Source organism: Diabrotica virgifera, chromosome 5, assembly GCF_917563875.1.
Source record: "Diabrotica virgifera virgifera chromosome 5, PGI_DIABVI_V3a".
NCBI classification, from domain to species: Eukaryota; Metazoa; Arthropoda; class Insecta; order Coleoptera; family Chrysomelidae; genus Diabrotica; species Diabrotica virgifera.
In genome coordinates, this window is record NC_065447.1 from 149,719,588 (window position 1) to 149,741,209 (window position 21,622).

Sequence of the window (21,622 nt, forward strand, 5' to 3'; positions counted from 1 at the left end):
CTCCGGATTCGAAAAAAATGAACACCATGTCCGTGGTAATATTTTCCAAATCGAACATTCGCTATCTTTGTCATACAATGCACTCAGTCAAACAGAATGTGCTGACAAGACAGTGACAATTTTAGATATTTGACACGGCTTCAGGAATATTTTGAGTTGTTTATTAAATAATATTGATAGTGTATTTAATAAATACTTGATTTAAGATGTGAAATTAATAAAAAGTTATTTATTGTTTATTATTTATGGAAGGTCCCAAGCAGATAATACACCAGGATATATTCTGTGTGTGTGTGTGTGTTCACAAAGAGGGGATGGCATTAGATAAACTTTTTGCCACAGATATTTGAAAGTTGAAGATTGAAGATGTCATATGAAATTTTTATTTTAGAATCTTTAAGAAATTGTATGATAATATCATTAATAGTTTTGGTATTGAAGCTTAGTAGATGTGAAATATTCAGCGGTAAACTTACATTCCGCTCCTGAAGTCTAGCAATTAGTGCTTTCGTATGGTTTTTATTAAGTTCACAATTAAAGATTATATGATTTAAATCTGCAGTAGAGTAGTTATCACATGAACAGAGAGAGTTGATACGCATTCCTATTTTAGCTAAATGTGCAGGAAAATTGCCATGGTTTAATCTTAAGCGACTTAGGGATGTGGAATAAAATCGAGTAACGTGATAATCAAATATATGTGGGATATATTCTGTGATCCAAGTATTTTGTTGTTAAAGCTGTTCAAAATTGTAAGCGTTCCATAGTAACAATATATTACTAAAAAAATACTTTTCCGAAAAATTTGCATTGACATTCTACCGAGGAATTTGCGACACAATCGGTTTCATTGAGCTTAATTAGAGCCGCTTCTTTGATTTTTCTCTTTTTACTATCTGTTTCTTTCAGGACTATACTTGAATCTCTCCACTGAACTCGTATGTTCATTATCCCGTGCGTGTTAACACATTTGATATCTATCAAATTCTCTATTTTTAATATAAGACTGATGTTCACTTATTCTAACGTTTAATGGTCTTGATGTTTCGCCTTAATAAAATTGTTCGCATTCACAAGGTATTTTATAAATAAAATTCTTTGTTCTATCTTGTTCATTGTTAGGTTTAGTTTTAGATAAAATAGATCTCCAATGTGTTTGTTGTTTTGAATGTTGTTGAAATGTTGAATTTATTTTCTATTGTTTTAAGTTGTTCTGTTCCATTTAATCCAATCTTGACAATTCCTTATTTATAAAAGATAAAGGATAATCATTTTTTAATACAATAGATGTTAACAATTGTTTTTCTTCTAAAAACGAATTTTCGTTAGACCAAGTAATTTTAGCTCTATCGTATAAGGATCTAATGATTCCCTTTTTAACTTTGATGTTGTGATTAGATTAGTAATTGAGATATCTGTTGGTGTGTGTTGGTTTTCTATACACTTGCGTCTCATATCCAGTATCCTTCTTTGAGACTAAAACATCGAGGAAAGGCAGGGTGTTATTATATTCCTTTTCCATTGTAAATTGTATTGTCTCTTCTTGATCGTTTATAATATTTAGGAATGTATCCAACAATTCTGATCTATATGTCTGAATTGCTGATATAAATGAGTCAGATTAAATTAAATTATTAGAAGAATTTTTTACTAAACAACAACATTTTTGTTTAATTTATTAATATTTTGTATTTTGACAACGACATCCGATTTGGACGTCGAAACAATAAAATCCGAAAACATTGAAAATAGTTGATTACAAAAATGCCACAAGGAAATAGCTTCAGAACAACATTTAAAATAATATTTCTATTTTTTAGGTGCTATGTGCTTAACGTTTGATGTATCCTCCAGCAGTCAGATTATGGCCTGTGGTGATAATACAGGCCACATACACGTTTTTTCAGGCTCAAATGTAACGGACCCTGTTGTTAATTCCTTCTCGAGACCATGCGAAATGCCAGATACACCAACCGTTTATCCAAGTTTCAGTATCGACGATTATAATACACCCCTCTCGGTTATTCCCATGCCAATTGTTCCTCCTGAGATACCTTTGGCTTCTGATTGGCCCCTGCATCTTGTGCAGAAAATATACAGGTGAATTTTAAAATAATACATATTCGAAATCTTAGTTTCTAAAATATTTAAATCATTCTAATCAAACAGACCATTTTTAACATTTCTTTATATTAAGTTAAGATCTAATTTAATGGTTTAAATTTGAGACTCTACCCCTGCGTTACTCAAAGCATATAAAATAAGTCGAGATATAATTGCGCCTGTTTCGATTAGAAATAATCGAGCAATCATCACCATAGCGTCTTCACTATTAAGTGATTCCCACTCTAATGGGGCATTATTAACCTTTTTTTTTCTACAATAGGGAACTTGCACATTTTTTTATTACATAATAATGTTCAGTTTTGTATAAAATGAAATTTCCAAAATTTCACGCTTCAAAAACTCATAATAACTTAGAAGTACAAATTGAAAGTCTTCTGTATTTTAAAATAGTTTTCTAGTTCAAACGACCCGTGACGTCACATAGTTTAACTATATGGTTCCGTTTATGGTTATATTTAGGTATATTCTTCTTCTTCTTTAGTTTATTGGCCTCCACCTACTTGGGTATTTGGCCAGCTCGTCGTCGCTGAATAAAGGAAAAATATTTATATTCTAATGACATTTATCGTATGTCATTGTAATAATATATACCAGTTTGTTGAGATTGGAGTTTGATACAGTTTTTGAAGGAAAGGAAAGAAGGTTCACTATGGAAAATAAAACCATTTTGTAAAAGTACAAGTTTTCTATGAATAGTTCAAACGATCAAAAACACTTGTAACGTCACATAACTGTATTTTCTACTGAAGTTTATAATGTCTAATTTAAAATTATATATAATTTTGTTTACTTTGTTGGTGTAGAATGTAAACACATAACTCGATGACGTCACGATGCGTTTTGGGCTGGCCGGTATAATTTTAATTTTTAATCGTCTTTAGGGGCCAAACGAAAGACAAACAAAACTTTTTTATCTTTGATACATGTTTTAAATTATGTTCTGTTGTGATTTATAACATTTTTTTCGAATTTAAAATTTTATGCAAGTCCCTATTGGTTGTGTGCCTTCTAAAATTTTCCTCCTTTCATCTACCCAATTTTCTCAATTATCTGGTCTTCTTGTCTCATTTTGTACTTGCCTCTTCTATCTATCACTGGCCTTTAGTTGGCGGTTTTCTTGATATATGCTTCTGGATCTCCCCTTTCTAGATGTTCCTTTCATTTGAGTCTTTGATATAATATGTACCTTACGATAAATGTGACGATTAAACCTTTCAGAGTTTTAATTATTTAGTGGTTAGGCGGCTAAGAAGGAGGTGGAATCATAGAATAACCAATGGAAGAAGTTTCTTAAGTTTATACACAAATCCAAATTAAATTAAAAAGCTTGGCGAGAGTAGAATATTATGTAGTTGTGGAGGTGATAAAGGCAGGAGGTGAAACGATACAATAAAAATACACCAACCTATATATGAAAATTAAGAACAAGAAGAAAGCCGAAGAGCTGCTCCAAAGTGTCCAATACACAAAAAGGGGAATCATCATCTCTTACAAAATACTAGCGAATAATCTATTCGAAAAACGGATCAAATATTTGAAGTAAAGAAAGTACAAATAAGGTGCTATGAATATGAAATTCACGTCCTATTTATAGATTTCAAACACGTGTATGATTGAACTGATAGAATGGAGATGTATAAATCACTGAAATACCTGGGGTATACCAAACAAGCTAATCTTCTTCTCTTTGTGTAGACATGACTGTCTGTTTTTTCAATGTGCCTCCAGTAAGTTGTCCTTCCATCGTTTTCGTGGTCTTCCCACTGATCGTCTTCCTATTCGGAAACCATCTCTCGCCGTCCTTACTCTATATGTTATCATTGGACCTATGTGGTCGTTCCATTCTACTCTTCTGTTTTTACCCAGTTATTAATGTTGTTTACCTTGCATCTCCGTCGTATATCTACACTTCTAGCTCTATCCCATAGTGTATTACCATCGATTTTTCGAAGGGTTTTCATCTCTGCTGTTTCTAGCAACCTTTTTGTCCTCTCTGTATCAGGTCATGTTTCTGTGGCGTATGTCATTATTGGTCTGATGACTGTTTTGTAAATTCTGCCTTTTATTTCTTTTTCGATGTTTTTATTTCTCCGTATTGTTTCATTCAGGCAACCTACGGCTCTGTTTGCTTTATTCGCTTAATCTTTCACTTCTGTTGAGAGCTTTCCTTAGCTAGATAGTGTGATGCCTAGGCATTTAAACTCCATGACTTGTTCTATTATTTGACCCTTCAGCCCTAATTTACATCTTAGTAGATTTTCTATTATAACCATGCAGTTGGTCTTTCTTGTGGAAATTATCATTGTTAAATTTTCTAGCGGTTATATTAAATTGGTGCAGCATACGTTGTAAATCATCTTTACTTTGAGAGATTAATATTGCGTCGTCTGCATAGCAGATTATTTTAAGTAGTTTTTCTCCCATTTGGTATCCTTTTTTAGTTCTTACTTTTTTTATTACTTCATCCATGATCAGGTTGAACAATAGAGGACTGTATGAATCTCCCTATGTTATCCCATTGCCAGCTTCAATTGGATTAGTTAGTTTCTCTTCTACGTTTACTTTTATTGTGTTGTTCTGGTACATATTTTCGATCGTTTTAATTATTCCTAGAGGTACCTCTCTTGCGTACACTAAATGGATAACGTTCTTTATTTTGACCCTGTCAAATGACCTCTTAATGTCCACGCAACATAAATATGTCGGTTTGTTGTATTCTAATGACTTCTCTTGTACCTGCCTTATTATAAATATAGCGTCGGTGCATGGTTTTCCCGGCCGAAAACCTTGTTGTTCTTCTGCTAATGTTATCACTTTGGTTGTTAATTTTAATGTTATGTTTAATAAATTAATTCCTCTGTAATTCTCTGGTAAACAAGCTAATAAAGTTAATAAAAATGACGCTAACTTGGGCTTTTAAGTTCGAATCCACAAAAATGAGATGCCCTTTTGAAAATATGTTTTTAGCTGTAATTATTATTATTCTGTAACATCTTACTTTCAGTGAGAATATAATATGTTAATAAAAGGTTGATGACCTGGAAATTATTATACTCTGGGCCAGTGGTGCTCAGACTTATGTATACTGCGTGGGATCTACCACATAAACTGCAAGCGTCTAGCGATCGACTGCTAGTAAAAAAAAAACAATTTGGGAAATAAAAGGTTCACATTTCTTTTTCATAAAAAGTCGTATCTACAGAGCGTGTAGAGAGTGAATGGCACTGCAATCATCCACAAGTCATATTACCCTATTATGATGGTACATTATATAATTACCGAGGGCCAACCGCAAGCATGATGAGATATATTCGTCAGTTAGCCGATTATGATACTTTGATTTCACTACCGTCATTTGAGAAAATGCAGACTCACTGACTCACACCAGTACGTTGATCCAAAGAGTGCTGTGAGCTGCAGAGCTACTTGCTTCATAGACGGATATGATTTGTCAGTTGTCAGACGATATGAAAGACGAAAAGTTCGTGTGTCGGTTGCTCTGAAATTATTTTCAGTGCATCGTTTTGGACGGAAATGATCTGCATATTATTGAAAGAAATGAATCTTCCCGTGGCAATTTTTTCCACATCCTCACAACAAAGTGAGACTAATAACACATGCTAGTAAAATATTGTTGCATCTCATCAAAAACAGATTAAAAACCTATCTACATTACCAAATACCATCAGGAACAAGCGGGGTTTGTAAAGGGTAAAGGTACAAGGGAACAAATCCTGAACCTGAGACAACTCATTGAAAAGTCTAGAGAATTTCAAGTACCTATGATTATATGCTTCGTTGACTACCAAAAGGCATTTGATTGTGTAAGCTGGATAAATCTGTGGTCAATTTTAATAGAAATGGGCGCACCAATGCACCTGGTGACACTTATTAAAAATCTGTACCAGTCTAATATAGCGACAGTACGACTAGATCAGAAGTTCTCAAACCAATTCAAGACCGAGAGAGGTGTTAGACAAGGATGCGTGTTGTCACCTGACTTATTTAACATTTATGGTGAACATGTCATGAGGATGGTTTTGGAAGGATGGGCCGGTAGAGTAACAGTAGCTGGTAGGAAAATCTCTAATTTAAGATTTGCTGATGACACTACACTTATAGCAGCAAATGAGCAAGAAATGTTTGATCTTCTGCGAAGAGTTGAGTACGAAAGCAATAAAGTTGGTCTGAAAATCAATAAAGCTAAGACAAAAATACATTCTGGTTTTAGTTCTCGTGTGAGTCGGACGTGTCAATAGCCGGTGCTGACGAGTAATCTAAACGCTTTACTAATACGAATAATAAGTATCGATAATTATTCAAATAATATATAGACTAATAACTCGCGTTTTTGTTTCTATTTTTTAATTAAATGAGTGCGGACACGGGCGGTAAACCGCCCCCTGAACCTGATGGACCTCCCAATACCACCCTTAGTAGTCCAGATGTTGAAATGGAATCCCCTAGCAATTTTAAAGGTTTTAGTAAGGCTGAACTCAACCAAACTGTAAGTACTTCCGATCCTATTAAATCTAACGATGACAAACAAAAAGAAATTTTTAAGTATACCATAAATGATCGTGGACCGTACCATATATATGTTGAAAATAAAGATAGCGATTTTAAAGGTAAACTTAATGCATTAAAAATTGGTGACATTATTCTTACAAAATTCCCAGAATTAGATAATAAAATAATTAGTATCGATACAATTGGCAGAAATAAATTAAGAATTAAATTTACGGATTCTAAAAACTCTAAACCTTATCGACAAGAAAGACGATCCGGTTTTTGTTAAAAACAATTTGGATGTTTATATACCTAAATTTATTATTATTAGACAAGGTGTTATACGGGATGTCTCAACGGAATTCTCCGATGAATGTCTTAAAAATAAAATTAAAAAATTCGAAATAAATTCTAATTTTGAGGTAGTAAACGTTTCTAGAATAAATAGAAAAACAGTTACCGATGATAAAATAAATTATGTTCCTACTAAATCGTGTGTAGTAAGCATTAAAACACAAGTACTTCCAAAATACGTTACTATAAATAAGGTGTTGAAAGAAATTGAACCATATCAACAAAAAGTCCTGCTTTGTTTCAACTGTTTGCGATTTGGCCACCAGGGGAAGCATTGTAGGAGTAGCCCCCGTTGTAACAATTGCCAGAAAGACCATAATACAAAAGAGTGTCAGGAAACAACATTAACCCCAAAATGTTTTAGTTGTATGGGAGACCCCTTCACAACAAATCTTAAGTCATGCCCAGAATTTAAAAGACAGAAATTAATTAAAGAATGCATGACTAATAGTAATATTAATTACCATGATGCCAACAAACAAATTCCCCGCAAATCTTATGCAGACGTAACATCAAATAACATTATTAAAGATTCTCATCAACAAAATTTGCCTTCTTCTAATTACCCTCTTGTTAACCAAAGTTTAAATAGCTCTTCTGTTACTCGTCCATTCACATTTTCGGCCAATAGTAATCATAATAAATATACAGTCGTCAAATCTTCTAAAGGTAGCAAAAGGCAGAGACCAAATAGTCCCGTCTTAACACAGTCAGATCCAGAATACACATTTAACTTTAGACAATCAGCAACTAATATTCCAATTATAAATAGTCCTTCATATAAAAATAATTTAAATTCAAATTCTCACACGCTACAAACAGAGTCAAACTCTGATATTTTAGATATAATTTTTACTATTGTTACCGAACTTTTTAAAAATTTTAGGGAAACTAATAATCCCAATGTTACTAAATAAGACTTACAACAAATATTAATTAGTAAACAATTATTAAACGTGCACAATATACCAACTACTTCGTCGTCTTCTCAGCTATAAACAATCTCAACATTTTACAGTGGAACTGCAGATCTGCAGTTGGCAATAAAGAAAACTTAGAATATCTCTTAAATACAACAGACACTACCATAGCAGCTTTGTCAGAGACCTGGTTCAAACAGGAAAGGTTTTATAACTTCCAAGGTTATAATATTGTTCGGTCAGATCGTATGGATGGTTACTGTGGGGTAGCCATACTAGTAAAATCCAATAGATTATTTTCAGAAGTCGTAGTACAGAAACCAGCAAGAATGATGTGTACATGCATCGAAGTGAAACTTCTACCTAATAACAAAGCAGTGTACATATTGTCAATATACATTAAACCAAAGACTCGGATAGAAGTAAGAGAATGGATACAATTTTTCGAAAACTTACCACGACCTTTTATAATTGTTGGAGAATTCAACGCGCATCATCTTTCTTGGGGTTGTGAGTTTAATGATGTCTATGGTGTTTCTTTGCTCAATGCTATTAATCACTGCAATCTTGTGTATCTCAATGACGGTGCACCCACACTTTTACGTCAGGTAGGAAAAGTGCCATTGATCTGTCTATTTGTACGCAAGACCTAGTACATTTAATATCTTGGTCAGTCATACAGGATCCTCATGGATCCAATCACCTTCCTATATATATGAAGTTTAATAACTCTGACTCAGGCTTACAAACCTCTGGTCCAGTTCACAACATATGGGTTCTTAAAAAAGCCAACTGGAATCTGTACACGACAACACTAGAGGAAATGAGCACCGCATGTAACTACAACAATTTCATAGACACGATAAACTCAGCTGCAAACATTTGTATCCCGAAAAGAACAATAATAAGAAATAAGTACTGGAAGCACAAACCAAAACAATGGTGGAATGAGACCTGCAACATTGCTCGTAGGAGAAAAGAAGCTTTCAGATTATGGAAAGAAAACCCAAACATACAAAATTTACTTGAATTCAAACGAGTTGATGCCATCGCAAAAAAAACATTCAAAGAAACAAAAAGAATTCAGTGGAGGAAATATGTTGAGAGCGTAAATCAGACAACTCCCATCACTGAAGTATGGAAAAAGGTAAATAGTTTTAAGAATCGTAAGCAACAGAGTAAGTTACCTATTGATCTGGAAGCGAATTGGATAGAAGAATTCCATGCCACAACCTCACCAGACTGGGCACAAGAATGCATAGAATACAATCAGTTATATTTAAAAACGGTTCCCAGAAACAACTTGCACTTACTTGAACGTTTTGAGATGTGGGAATTAGAAAGATCGTTGAAACTATCTAATAATACTTCACCAGGCGAGGACAATATAACTTACTCCATGCTGTTTCACATCCCATTTAAACATAAAAAGTCGCTGTTAGAAATCTATAATAGTATCTGGACTGGTGCAAGTCCCATTCCGGATAGCTGGAAGAACTATATAATATTACCTATTAAAAAGAAAGACAAACCGCTAGACGTCTCAAGTTCGTACAGACCTATATCCCTGGCATCTTGTATTCTTAAAACTCTGGAAAGAATAATAAAGAATCGATTAGAACAATGGCTAGAATTTGAACACATCCTACCAAACTCACAATATGGTTTCCGGAAATGTAGGTCCACTCTCGAAGCTATTACTGTTCTCGTTACAGATATACTGACAGGATATACAATAAAGAAACATACAGCTGCAGTTTTTATTGACCTTTTCTCGGCTTTTGATAACGTAAATTTAAACATTTTGTACCATAAGCTGACATCAATAGGAATACCTCATGAAATATGTTCATTTTTAATTTGACTATACTCCGATAGACGACTTTCACTAAAATTAAACCAAAATCTTCAAGGATCCCGAACATCGAATTTAGGACTCCCTCAAGGCAGCATACTCAGCCCGCTACTTTTTATACTATATACAATGGACTTCGAAGTAAATTTGAATAACGTGAATATGATACAGTTTGCTGATGATATAGTTATCTACACCAACGGTACTACTATTTCAAATTGTCAGAACATTTTAAACACAAACCTATGGTCGGTTAAGCACTGGTTAGATTCAAACAACTTAATTATTTCTGAAAAAAAATCTGAAGTGTGTATTTTTACTAAAAAAAGGGACATAACTCAAGTACAGTTACAACTGGGGCCATATCTTCTTCCAATCAAAAATTGTGTTAAATACCTTGGACTCTATTTAGACAGAAAATTACTGTGGAAAGATACCATCCACCATGCAATAAAAAAACCGAGAACGCTATGAATATTTTGAGAGCATTCTGCCATACCAAATGGGGAGCAGATTCAAATACCGCTTTGCTGTTCTATAAAACAGTGGTTAGAAGTATATTAGACTATGGCAGTCACCTATATGGAACAGCAGCACATACTCACCGAAACAAAATAGAGACCCAGAAAAACACAAGTTTGAGAATATGTCTTGGTTATCTTAAATCTACCCCAATAAATATTATAGAAGTCGAATCTGTAGAACCTCCACTATCTTTCAGAAGGCAGCTAATTAGTCATAAATTTATGGCTAAAGCCATATCCAAAGAAGCCAGCTATCTTCGTAACATTCACGACCTCACTGTCCTAGTACTCACCCATCCATATTGGCACTCAAAAGCTACTCCACTCCTAGTAAACAGCTATACCACAATGGCACAAATCTCTAACTCCCTGTCTATCAACAAAACTATACCTATCTACACCGAACCTCCCCATGTTTTCTTTTCAAAACAAATAAAAACATACTACCTGGACCCAAAAGAAAACTTTCTAGAAACCATTAATGGAAGATGGCCTGAACACCAATACATATATACTGACGGATCCAAGTTGAATGGAAAAGTAGGCTGTGCTTTTTATGACGCAAACTCTTCCCAATATTATAAGTTCAAGCTACCAGATGAGTGTTCCATATATACCGCCGAAACAATTGCCATAGCAAATGCATTTAGATACGTCCAGTCCAGAAATACACAGAATCATGTTCACTGACAGTAAAAGTGCAGTTGACCGAATAACAAACCTGAAATCATCGAAAAACCTTACTAGCATAGAGGCAGAAATGTTAAAACTGAACTTTGAAGCAACAAAACAAAGGAAAACAATAACTGTAGTGTGGATTAAAGGGCACTCAGGAATAAAAGGTAATGATGTAGTGGATACACTAGCCAAATCAGCCACTGACACAGGCTACCATCTAACCACCAATATTGTTCCATCTACAGATCTTACCTCCAAGTTTACTTCACATCTAAAACAATTGTGGCAGCAAGAATATAATTCATCAGTGACAGGGCTTAACTATGTCGGCCACCAAAATAACATACCATTGAAAAGCTGGTTTCATAGATTAACAAAACGAAACTTCATTGTTACAATAAACAGAATAAGATCTAATCATGCTATGACTCCTTTGTACAAATATAAAATAGGACTGGATGAAAACCCATATTGTCTATGCGGAGAAGTTGGTGATATGAACCATGTAATCCTAGAATGTTCAAGAAATAAGAAGAGCATTGAATCATTTTTCGAAGATATGGTAAATTAATCTCAAATTTTGTTTGCCAACCAGTCTAAATTGTATAATTTTTAGTAATAATATTAACTTATATCGATGTTTGTATAATCATTTAATTCGTTGCAAAATGAAATTGTAAAAAACTAACACCATTGTAAGCAATTCTGCGATACAAAATATTATTGTAAGTGTGTTCACGAAAAAATTAACATAAAAAAAATAATTAAAAAAAAAGTAAAATAATGATAAACAAATAAAAAAACAATGAAAAAAAAAAGGAAATAAAACTAAACAAAAGACTACATAAATAAAGCATTAAAAAAACAAAAAATTAAATTAAAAAAAATATACATATAAAAAAAATGCACTAAACAGAAACACACACATTTTACTAACATAATAACATTTATCCTAGGGTGTGAGAATTTGAAAAATCAATTTATTTATATTGGATCAAAAAAATGCTCCCTTTATATTTCATAAAAATTTCATAAATAAAAAATAAGTCTGGCTAATTGGTTCATGCCAAAGCCAATTATAAAAAAAGACAAAAATAATGGTGGTCGACAGATTTGACACTATTCAACTGACTAACATATTACAGGAATACCAAATAGTAAACACCTTTGTCTATCTCGGGTCTAGTATAACTAACGATGGTAACTGTGAAACAGAAGTTCGGAGACGTATTGGTATGGCAAAAAATGCGATGAGTCGCCTAACTAAAGTTTGGAAAGACATATCTATCTCTCAAAATATCAAGATGGGACTGGTGAATGCCCTTGTATTCTCAATATTTCTATACGGAGCAGAGACTTGGACTCTTCGCGCATGCGAGCGCCAAAAAATTGATGCCTTTGAGAAGTGGTGCTGGAGAAGAATGCTGCGCATACCTTGGACAGCTCATAGGACAAACGTTTCCATTCTAAACCAACTCAATATTAAAAAAAGGCTGTCCACAATATGCAACGAATTCTGCAATTCTTTGGTCACGTGGTTCGCAGAGGTGACGACAGTTTGGAGAGATTAATTGTTTCTGGAAACGTTCCGGGGAGAAGATCAAGAGGACGATCACCAACTAGATGCTGGAAACTCATTCTGCGAAGCTCTTAGAGCAGCTGAAGATAGAGACCAATGGAGAAACATTGTTAGGAATATTGGAAGAAATCACGATCCTCAGTAATGGGGAAACAACAGGAGAGAGAGACAAGAAAGTGATTAAACATGAATGTTACAATATCTGTCAGTTTTTTAAAATTAGCGAGGCGTCTCTCACACTCGCTATGAACTGCTTGTAGCTCCGTCTCGTAATTAACATAATTCAGATGAGTGGTTACCCTTATTTTTACCAATTGAAAGTTATTTAAATTCTTTCTGTTCATTGGATTAATCAATATTTTTAATTTGTTGACAGAAGAATTTACTGCGCTCATCATATCGATAATTATTGCCTTATTTTTACCCTGTAGTTTCAAATTAAGGAGGTTCAAATGAGTTGCTAAATCTGATATGAAAGCCAGATCACTGAGCTATTTTTCGTTTTGAAGTAGATGAGTGTCGTCCCCTCGTTCTTCTAGAAAAGAAATTATTTCGGTAGGTTAATTATCTTCTATCTAAAAATTTTCCACGGCTCAACCACCTCACCACCTCAACCTTCTGTATACAGAAGTAAATCAGTGTGTTCTGCAGAGTCGTTAGCTTCCAATTTTGAAACACAAAACTTGCTGGTGAATGATGTAATGAAATAAAAAAATGATGGAAAGTCATCGTTAGTTCGTTGTTAACGCCAGTTATGGATAGTGCACCATCTGTTGTAATACGCACTAGTTTGTACATCGGTAGCTCTTATTGTTTTACAAAATTTATAAGAACGTTGTATACGTTGTTTCTTCTCTGCGAATTTTTTTGTCACCGTCTTTTCCATTTGTATTTTTTCCGTGAATCGCGATCGACTTGCAACTTTGGCGATCGACCGGTCGATCGCGGTCGACCCTTTGAGCACTGCTGCTCTCGGCTAATTAGCAAAATTCATGGAAAAATTATTTACCAGCAATTTTATTGCTGGAATCGAATTATAAGATCCTATATATTAATAATATAGGTATGCAAAGTCAGCAGATAGTGTGCTACTTTTTTTATAAACAAAATGGCGCCGACAAATCGTATTTTTTTCAATTATTGCTCTATAACTCCGAAGATTTTAACTTTACATCAAAAACACCCAAATAAAAATTCACCGCAATTAAATTCTGCATAGAGATTTGTTTTTCTCGATTTGCTCCGACGAAAATTTTCCTTGGAAAATGCGGGTTTTCCCAACAAAATCTAATTTTCAAATAAAGTTTTAGGTAAGTAATTATTAATCAATAATTAAATAACTTAGTGACATCAAAACTTTCTTGGTATAGATTGTAATTCCAGAAGCCGGTGAAAATTAAACGAATATTTTAGCAACAATTCAATTGTTAATTAACAATTTACGATCGCAATAATAACCAAAATAATTATGATACATTGATCAAACTTGTAAAGATTATAAAGATGAGATGCTTATTTAATATTTTATCGACAAAATATAAATTTTTCGTTTTTTTTGCATAATCTTTAAATTTTGAAAAAAAAAATAGTTATAAACAAATTAATATTTCTCAGAAGTTGTTTATTATATTATAATTTTGAAAAATACTTAAAATGCGTATTTCACAGGTCTTGAAAATGAATGCTTTAAAAATTTTTTCCAACCATTTGCAAAAAAGTTATGAAACAGCAAAGTAAATATACGATTACTCCGTTGTTTATAATTTGTTTTAATTGTTTCAAAGCTTAAAAGTGAGTTTATGGTACAAACTAATTACTCTCAAAAAATATCAAACATTAGTTCAATGGTTATATTTTAATCAAAGATTAAAAATGTTTTTCTTTGTAATTTTTAGTGAACCGGTGCTAAAATGTTCACTCGAAGCGATTGACACGCAGCATACAAATACTACTCTACGTCGCGCGGCGGTCGTCGCTTCGAGTGAAAATTTAGCTACGGTACTGTATTAGTCTACTTTCGCGCGTGTAAATTACAAAAAAAATTATAATCTTTAATTAAAATATAACCATTAAACTAATAATCGATATTTTTTGTAAGTAATTAGCTTGTACTTTAAACTCACTTTTACGCTTTGAAAGAATTAAAAATAATTATAAACAACGTAGTAATCGTATGTTTACTTTGCTGTTTCATAACCTTTTTGCAAGTGGTTGTAAAAAAGTTTTAAAGCATTCATTTTCAAGATTTTGAAATACGCATTTTACCTATTTTTTAAAATTGGAATATAATAAAAACTTTCTGAGAAACGTTAATTTGTTTATAACTATTTTTTTTAACATTTAAAGATTATTCAAAAAAATTAAAAATTTATATTTTGTCGACAAAATATTAAATAGGCATCTCATCGTTATAAGATTTCAAAGTTTGATCAGTGTATCATAATTATTTTGGTTATTGTTGCGACCGTAAATTATTAATTAACAATTGAATTGTTGCTAAAATATTCGTTTAGTTTTCACCGGCTTCTGGAACTATAATATAAACCAAGAAAGCTTTTATGTCACCGAGTTATTTAATTACTGGTAGATAATTACTTATCAAAAACTTTATTTGAAATTTAAAGATTTTGTTGGGAAAACCCTCATTTTCCGAGGAAAATTTTCGTCGGAGCAGATCGGGAAAAACATTTCTTTATGCAGAATTTAATTTCGGTGAATTTTTATTAGGGTGTTTTTGGTGTAAAGTTAAAATGTTCGGAGTTATGGAGCAAAAATTGAAAAAAACACGTTTTGTAGTCGCCATTTTGTTAATAAAAAAAGTAGCACACTATCTGCGGACTTTGCATACCTATATTATTAATATATATAATCATAAGCTTCGATTCCAGCAATAAAATTGCTGGTAAATAACTTTTCCCAAAAATGGCCTATTCTCCGATAATCAGCCCAGACTATGAGACAAAAGAAACAAAGTGAGTATCTACAGAACATTGAATAGACTCGTAGTAACCTATGGTTGTGAAACCTGGGTAATGACGAAAAAAGATGAAGCCCAACTCGGATAGTCGAGCAAAAGATACTGAGAAAAGTTCATGGCCCGGTGCAAGAGAAAGTCGCCACATGAAGAATCAGGAGAAACGACGAGGTTAATGAATTTAGTAAAGGGTATGATATTGTAAGATTTGTGAAAAAGACTGTTATGGCTGTGGCATGGCCAGAGATAAGAAGATCCAAAAACAACAAAGAAAATATTACAATGGAAGCCGATAGGAAGGCGAAAAAAAGGAAGGTCTAGAACGAGATGGTTGAATGACGTGGAAGACGACCTGAAAAACCATGAAGACAATGAGAAGGGAACAATAGAGATCTGAATGTAAGGACATAGCCAGACAGGCAAATACCTTCCAGGATTATGATTTCAAGAAAAGAAGATTATTCTGTAAAATATATTAAACTTTTAAAATGCACCAACAAATTCTTTTGACAAAAATTCAAGGGTTGATAAAACCCCATTATCTTTTAACCAGGTCTTCGACTTTTTGTGTAAAAATTGCTAACGGTGTTTAAGTACATATTTAGAAAGAGCGTAGTGCATTTGCCTTCTTTATTCGTCGTCTCTTGTTCTTATAAATTGTAAAAGGCAGAGATTAAGGATGTACCAGAAAGAAGTTCCAACAAGAAAAGTTTTCAGATTTAAATAATTATTTACTATTTTAATTTTTACTTTAATAGTGAATTTTTTATCTCAGACTTTTCGATTTCCATAAGAGATGTCGCCGCAGCGCCCCAAATGTGCATTTTAAACTATTTTTAAAATTCCACATAAATAGACAGTTTGGTTTTGTTTTGCTTCAGAGGTGTGCACGCAGCTCTACTGAGGAAGTCTGTAAGACAGAAATAGCTGTCTAGAGATTGTGCATCGCCTCTGAATCGAAAGGAAACATAACGTCGCCTCCTACGAAAAGTATAACTCCGAAAAATGCCGTTAAGAGTATAACTTTTAATGAACGCCGAGAAAAATATTATTTTCGATTATGTATATGATTGTGAAATTTATATATATATATATATATATATATATATATATATATATATAGCTCAACAGGCCTTAAAGGCCCACGGCTTGGAATTTCTCCACGTTTTTCTCAATTTTCTCCTGTCCATGGGCGCAGTTTTCCAATTCGATATCCCGATTGTTTCCAGGTCTTCCTTACATGCTTCTAGCCCCTTTTTCCTGGGTCGTCCTCTTCTCCTCTTTCCTTCCCCTCTCAACAGCGAGTCCTTTGCCCACCTTCCGTCAGCCATTCTCACAAGATGACCTAACCAACATAGTCTCTTTGTTCTGACCATCTGGCTTATTTCTGGTTTCCGGTACAGCTCTCTGATCTCTGCATTTGTTCGTCTCCTCCTAACGTCTTCATCGTTTTTGACTCCCCCGAATATCTTCCTTAGAACACTCCGCTCCCAGATGTTCAGCATATTTTCTTGATTTTTGTTCATGACCCATGTTTCGCTCCCGTAAAGAACTGTGGGCTGGATCACTGTTCGGTAGAGTCTTAATTTTGCCTCTCTGGAGATGTTTTTGGCTCTTAGTAGTTTGTGTAGGGCTCCGACTGTCTTTCTTCCTCTCGAAATTCTTTTTTCAATTTCTTGGCTTTCTTCCCCTTTACTTGTTAGCGTTACTCCTAGATACTCCGTCACCTTTTTGAAGCAATACTCTTTATTCTCGTTGTTTGTGGTAGTTTTCAGTTGTGTATCTTCATCTGAGGTCTGTGCCATTTCCATATACTTTGTTTTTTGCTCATTAATTCTCAGTCCATACTGCTTAGCCTTTACTTCAAAGAGTTTGAAAATCCTCAGCAGTTCCCTTTCCGTTCTTGCCATTAGCACTACAACGTCCGCAAATGCCAGAACCTGGTTTCTGTTGTCAAGGATCATATCTTTCGTTCGTATTCCACTCTCTCTCAATATTGCATCCAACAAGAAATTGAAAACTACTATGGACAGCGGATGTCCCCGCTTTAATCCCCTTTTAACTTCAAATTTTCCTGATAGGCTTCCTTCTATCCTTACTTTATTGTTGGTCTCCACTAAGGTCATTTTTACGAGTCTGATCGTCTTTTCCGGAATTCCAAGTACTCTTAGGGCCTGGTACAAACGCCTTCTTATCACAGAATCGTAAGCTTGTTTGAAATCTATAAAGAGGAGGTTTAACTTTAACTGTTGCTATGTACTGCTCTGAATAATTTTCAACACGAATATTTGATCTATGGTGGATCTGCCCTTTTTGAATCCTCCCTGGTATTCACCAACCTGCTCGCGGCTTTCCAGTCTGCTTCTTACGACTCTGGCGAGTACCTTATATGTCACGTCTAGGAGAGTGATACCCCTATAGTTTTCACACACTGCTCTATCTCCCTTCTTATGAATGAGACATACTATGGCCTCTCTCCATACTTCCGGCATTTCCTCTCGCTCCCAGATTTTCGTCTACAGGCTACATATTCGCGTTATAAGTGCTTCTCCCCCATGCTTGATTAATTCTGCAGTAATACTATTGCTGCCTGCACTTTTGTTGTTTTTCATACTATGTATGATTTCTCTTATTTCTTCCACGGTTGGAGTCTCCATTGTTTCCGTCGGGCCTCTGACTTCCTCTACCATTTCCACTTGCTCCTCATCACTTCTATCAGGTTCTTCATTAAGTAGCTCTCTAAAATGCTCCTGCCATCTACTTAGCTTCCCCTGCTTCCTATTAGGTGCCCTTCCTTGCTCTTGTAGTAGTTCTGTTTTCTTGCACATTGGTCACTGCTCCTTTTCGCCTCCTGGTAGAAGTTTCTTACATTTTAGACAAGGCGAAAACGGCGGGTCCGTTGGGAAAAATATTCCCATGAGATTTTTTTTGCATAATCATATTCGTGAGACATCCCAGAATAAGGTTCAAGAAGTCGCCCTCGTGAAAAGTGGGCCAAATTTTTTTTACAATTTTTTTTAATCAAATTGCAAAAATCAGTATTATTAGCTCGGACATTTTTTTGTAGGTTTTTTGGACTATTCTGGATAAAAAAAGGTCTCTTATAATTTTTCACTTAAGTTGATCGTTTTCGAGTTATAAGCAATTTAAAATTGAAAAAAACGAAAAATGGCGATTTTCAAGGCTTAATAACTCGGTTAAAAGTTATTATTATGAAAGTCAGAAAATGACTAAATCAAAGTTTAATGCCCCCCCTACAAGATCCTGAAGAAATTTTTGTCATTATTTTATTACTAAGCTGTTCTTTTTTAAGTAATAATAATGATCGCCGTGCACGAGGTAGGCGGTCGTAAATGTGAGTAAAAGTAAGATGCACAATTAGACTGCCGGAGTGGCATCTCTCTCGCACTCAGCATTTACGGCAGGCTGCCATGTGCATGGCGCTCAATATTATTATGTACTTAAAAATAACATTTAGTAATAAAATAATGAAAAAAATTTCTTCAGGATCTTGTAGGGGGGCATTAAACTTTGATTTAGTCACTTTCTGACTTTCATAATAATAACTTTTAACCGAGTTATTAAGCCTTGAAAATCGCCATTTTTCGTTTTTTTCAATTTTAAATTGCTTATAACTCGAAAACGATCAACTTTAGAGAAAAATTATAAGAGACCTTTTTTATTTAGAATGGTCCAAGAAACCTACAAAAAAATTGTCCGGGCCAAAAATATTGATTTTTGTAATTTGATTAAAAAAAATTGTTAAAAAAAATTTGGCCCACTTTCACGTGGGCGACTTCTTGAACCTTATTCTGGGATGTCTCACGAATGTAATTATGCAAAAAAATCTCATGGGAATATTTTTCAAAACGAACCCGCCGTTTTTGCATTGTCTATTTTTATTAATATAATGCTCTTCAATCTCTTGAAGCTTTTTATCCATATGCTCCCTTTTCTTACTCCTACACACTTTTTTCGCTTTTCTTCTCGCCGCTTCATATTCATTCCTGTTTTCTTCACTTGGTTTATCCATATATTTTAGTCTTGCCTCATTCCGTGTGTTAAAACTTTTCTTGCAATCGGTTTCAAACCATTCTTTGTCGCTCCCCTTCTTAACTTGACCTAACCGCTTTTGAGCTGCTTCCTTCATATCTTCTTCTATTATTCCCCACTCCATTTTAATGTCACCTTGCTCTTCGCTCTGAAGTAGTTTTGCTGTCACGTCTGCCTGGAAGTTTTCGGCGGTTTCTTTGTTCTTTAGTTTGGCAACGTCATATTTTTTATTTATTATTCTCTGTTCTATGACCTTTGGGATAGTTTCTCTTAATTTCGTAATCATTAGTATGTGATCGGAATCTACGTCTGCTCCTCGGTAAGTTCTAATATCTGTTATTAATTTCGCGTGCTTACTCTCCATTAGGACGTGGTCGATTTGGTTGCGTGTTCTGCCGTCTGGAGCGATCCATGTTTCTTTGTGGATTTTCTTGTGGTCGAAGTAAGTACTCGTAATTCTCAAGTTGTTCTCTTGCGCAAAGCCTACCAGCATCTTCCCATTCTCGCTACTTTCGTCATGTTTACTTTTACCTCCAGTAGTTTTTCGGTACATCACTTCATTCCCCACTTTCGCATTCAAATCACCTATTACAATTTTAATATCATAGCATGCATTTTAAACTATTTTTAAAATTCCACATAAATAGACAGTTTGGTTTCGTTTTGCTTCAGAGGTGTGCAGGCAGCTTTACTGAAGAAGTCTATAAGACAGAAACAGCTGTCTAGAGATTTTGCATCGCCTCTGAATTGAAAGGAAACATAAATTGTCTTTTTCATTCACATATTTAAAAGTTTCTAACTCTAATTTAGCTCTTGGGATTTATATTGCTGTAGAGAGACGAATTAAGTATATTGTGACGTTGCAAGACGTATCTGTTTTGTGTTAATGTCTTAAAGTTCAGACCCTATAGAACTATATACTATAGATAGTATTCGAGTACGGCGATCATAGTCACAGATTAATACATTTAGAAGTATACTATGATGAGGGCACTAAGAACCAGGGAAATAACGCAAAAGACGAAAACATAATACGTTGTGAAATAAAAAGAGATGTAACTAGTAGGGGTGGGAAATTATTAATAGAAACCTATAAATTGACATTATATTGATAGTTTCCCACCTTTAGACATATCGGAGGAGTTTGGCGACTGCCACTGTGACAGGAGAGTTTTATAAAATTATATAATGTAAATTTTATAGGTTTCTATTGGTAATTTTCCACCTATAATAGTTTTTTTATTTCCCAACGTATTATGCTTTCCGTCTTCTCCGCTATTTTGCCGGTTATTAGCGCACTCATCACAGTATATCACCAGACGGGTTCATTTTCTTCTTTTAGTGCCTATTCGTTTCGAATATTGGTGATCATTCTGGTTATAATTATTTTATTAACTGATACTTTAAATAGATGAGTTGTTGTTGTGGAGAACCATTTCCTCAGGTTCTTTAACCATGATATTCTTCTTCTCCCAATTCCTCGCTTTCCGAATACTTTGCCTTGAATGATTACCTTCAGTAATCTGTATTTAGTGCCGTTTCTCATTATGTGTCCGAGATATTCTAACTTTCTCCTTTTAATGGTATACATCACCTTTCTTTCTTTGCCCACTCTTTGTAATACGGTCTCGTTGGTTATCTTGTCCGTCCATGATATCCTTAGGATTCGTCTGTATAGCCACATCTCGTGGCATAGCCACGGGTTCATCAACAGAGCAAAAAGGAAAAGATCTTTTGAAAAATTCGTGTTTGCTCCAAAAAATCAATTTGGTAATAGTTCTTAAGTTTGAGTAATAGATAATATCTGATTCAAATTTATTCGTAGTGAAGTTTGATCCAATTTGTTGACAATAAAAAAAACTAAAATTCGGCAACGCTGCTTTGTTTATAGCTGTGATGCTTTGGAATAGACAATAATATGTTAATGTATTTTTACTTTTATTATGTTGCAGAAAACCATTAGGCATTGACCCTGAAATCCTTTCTTCGATGAAAATGCAAGGTCCTATCGGATATTCACCAAATCCAAAAACAACAAGGAGAAATCAA

At 34.2% G+C, this 21,622-nt stretch overlaps 1 protein-coding gene across 2 annotated transcripts in view; it reads left to right on the forward strand.

Annotated features, from left to right (window-relative positions):
* The window catches only part of LOC114332067 (PAN2-PAN3 deadenylation complex catalytic subunit PAN2), a 186,631-nt gene that overhangs the window by 51,085 nt on the left and 113,924 nt on the right, over window positions 1-21,622 (forward strand). For both annotated transcript variants that reach the window (XM_050650441.1, XM_050650442.1), the window contains 2 exons: window positions 1,821-2,100; window positions 21,526-21,622. In XM_050650441.1, the coding sequence (XP_050506398.1) occupies window positions 1,821-2,100; window positions 21,526-21,622 (377 nt within the window). The remainder of the gene's footprint in view (window positions 1-1,820; window positions 2,101-21,525) is intronic.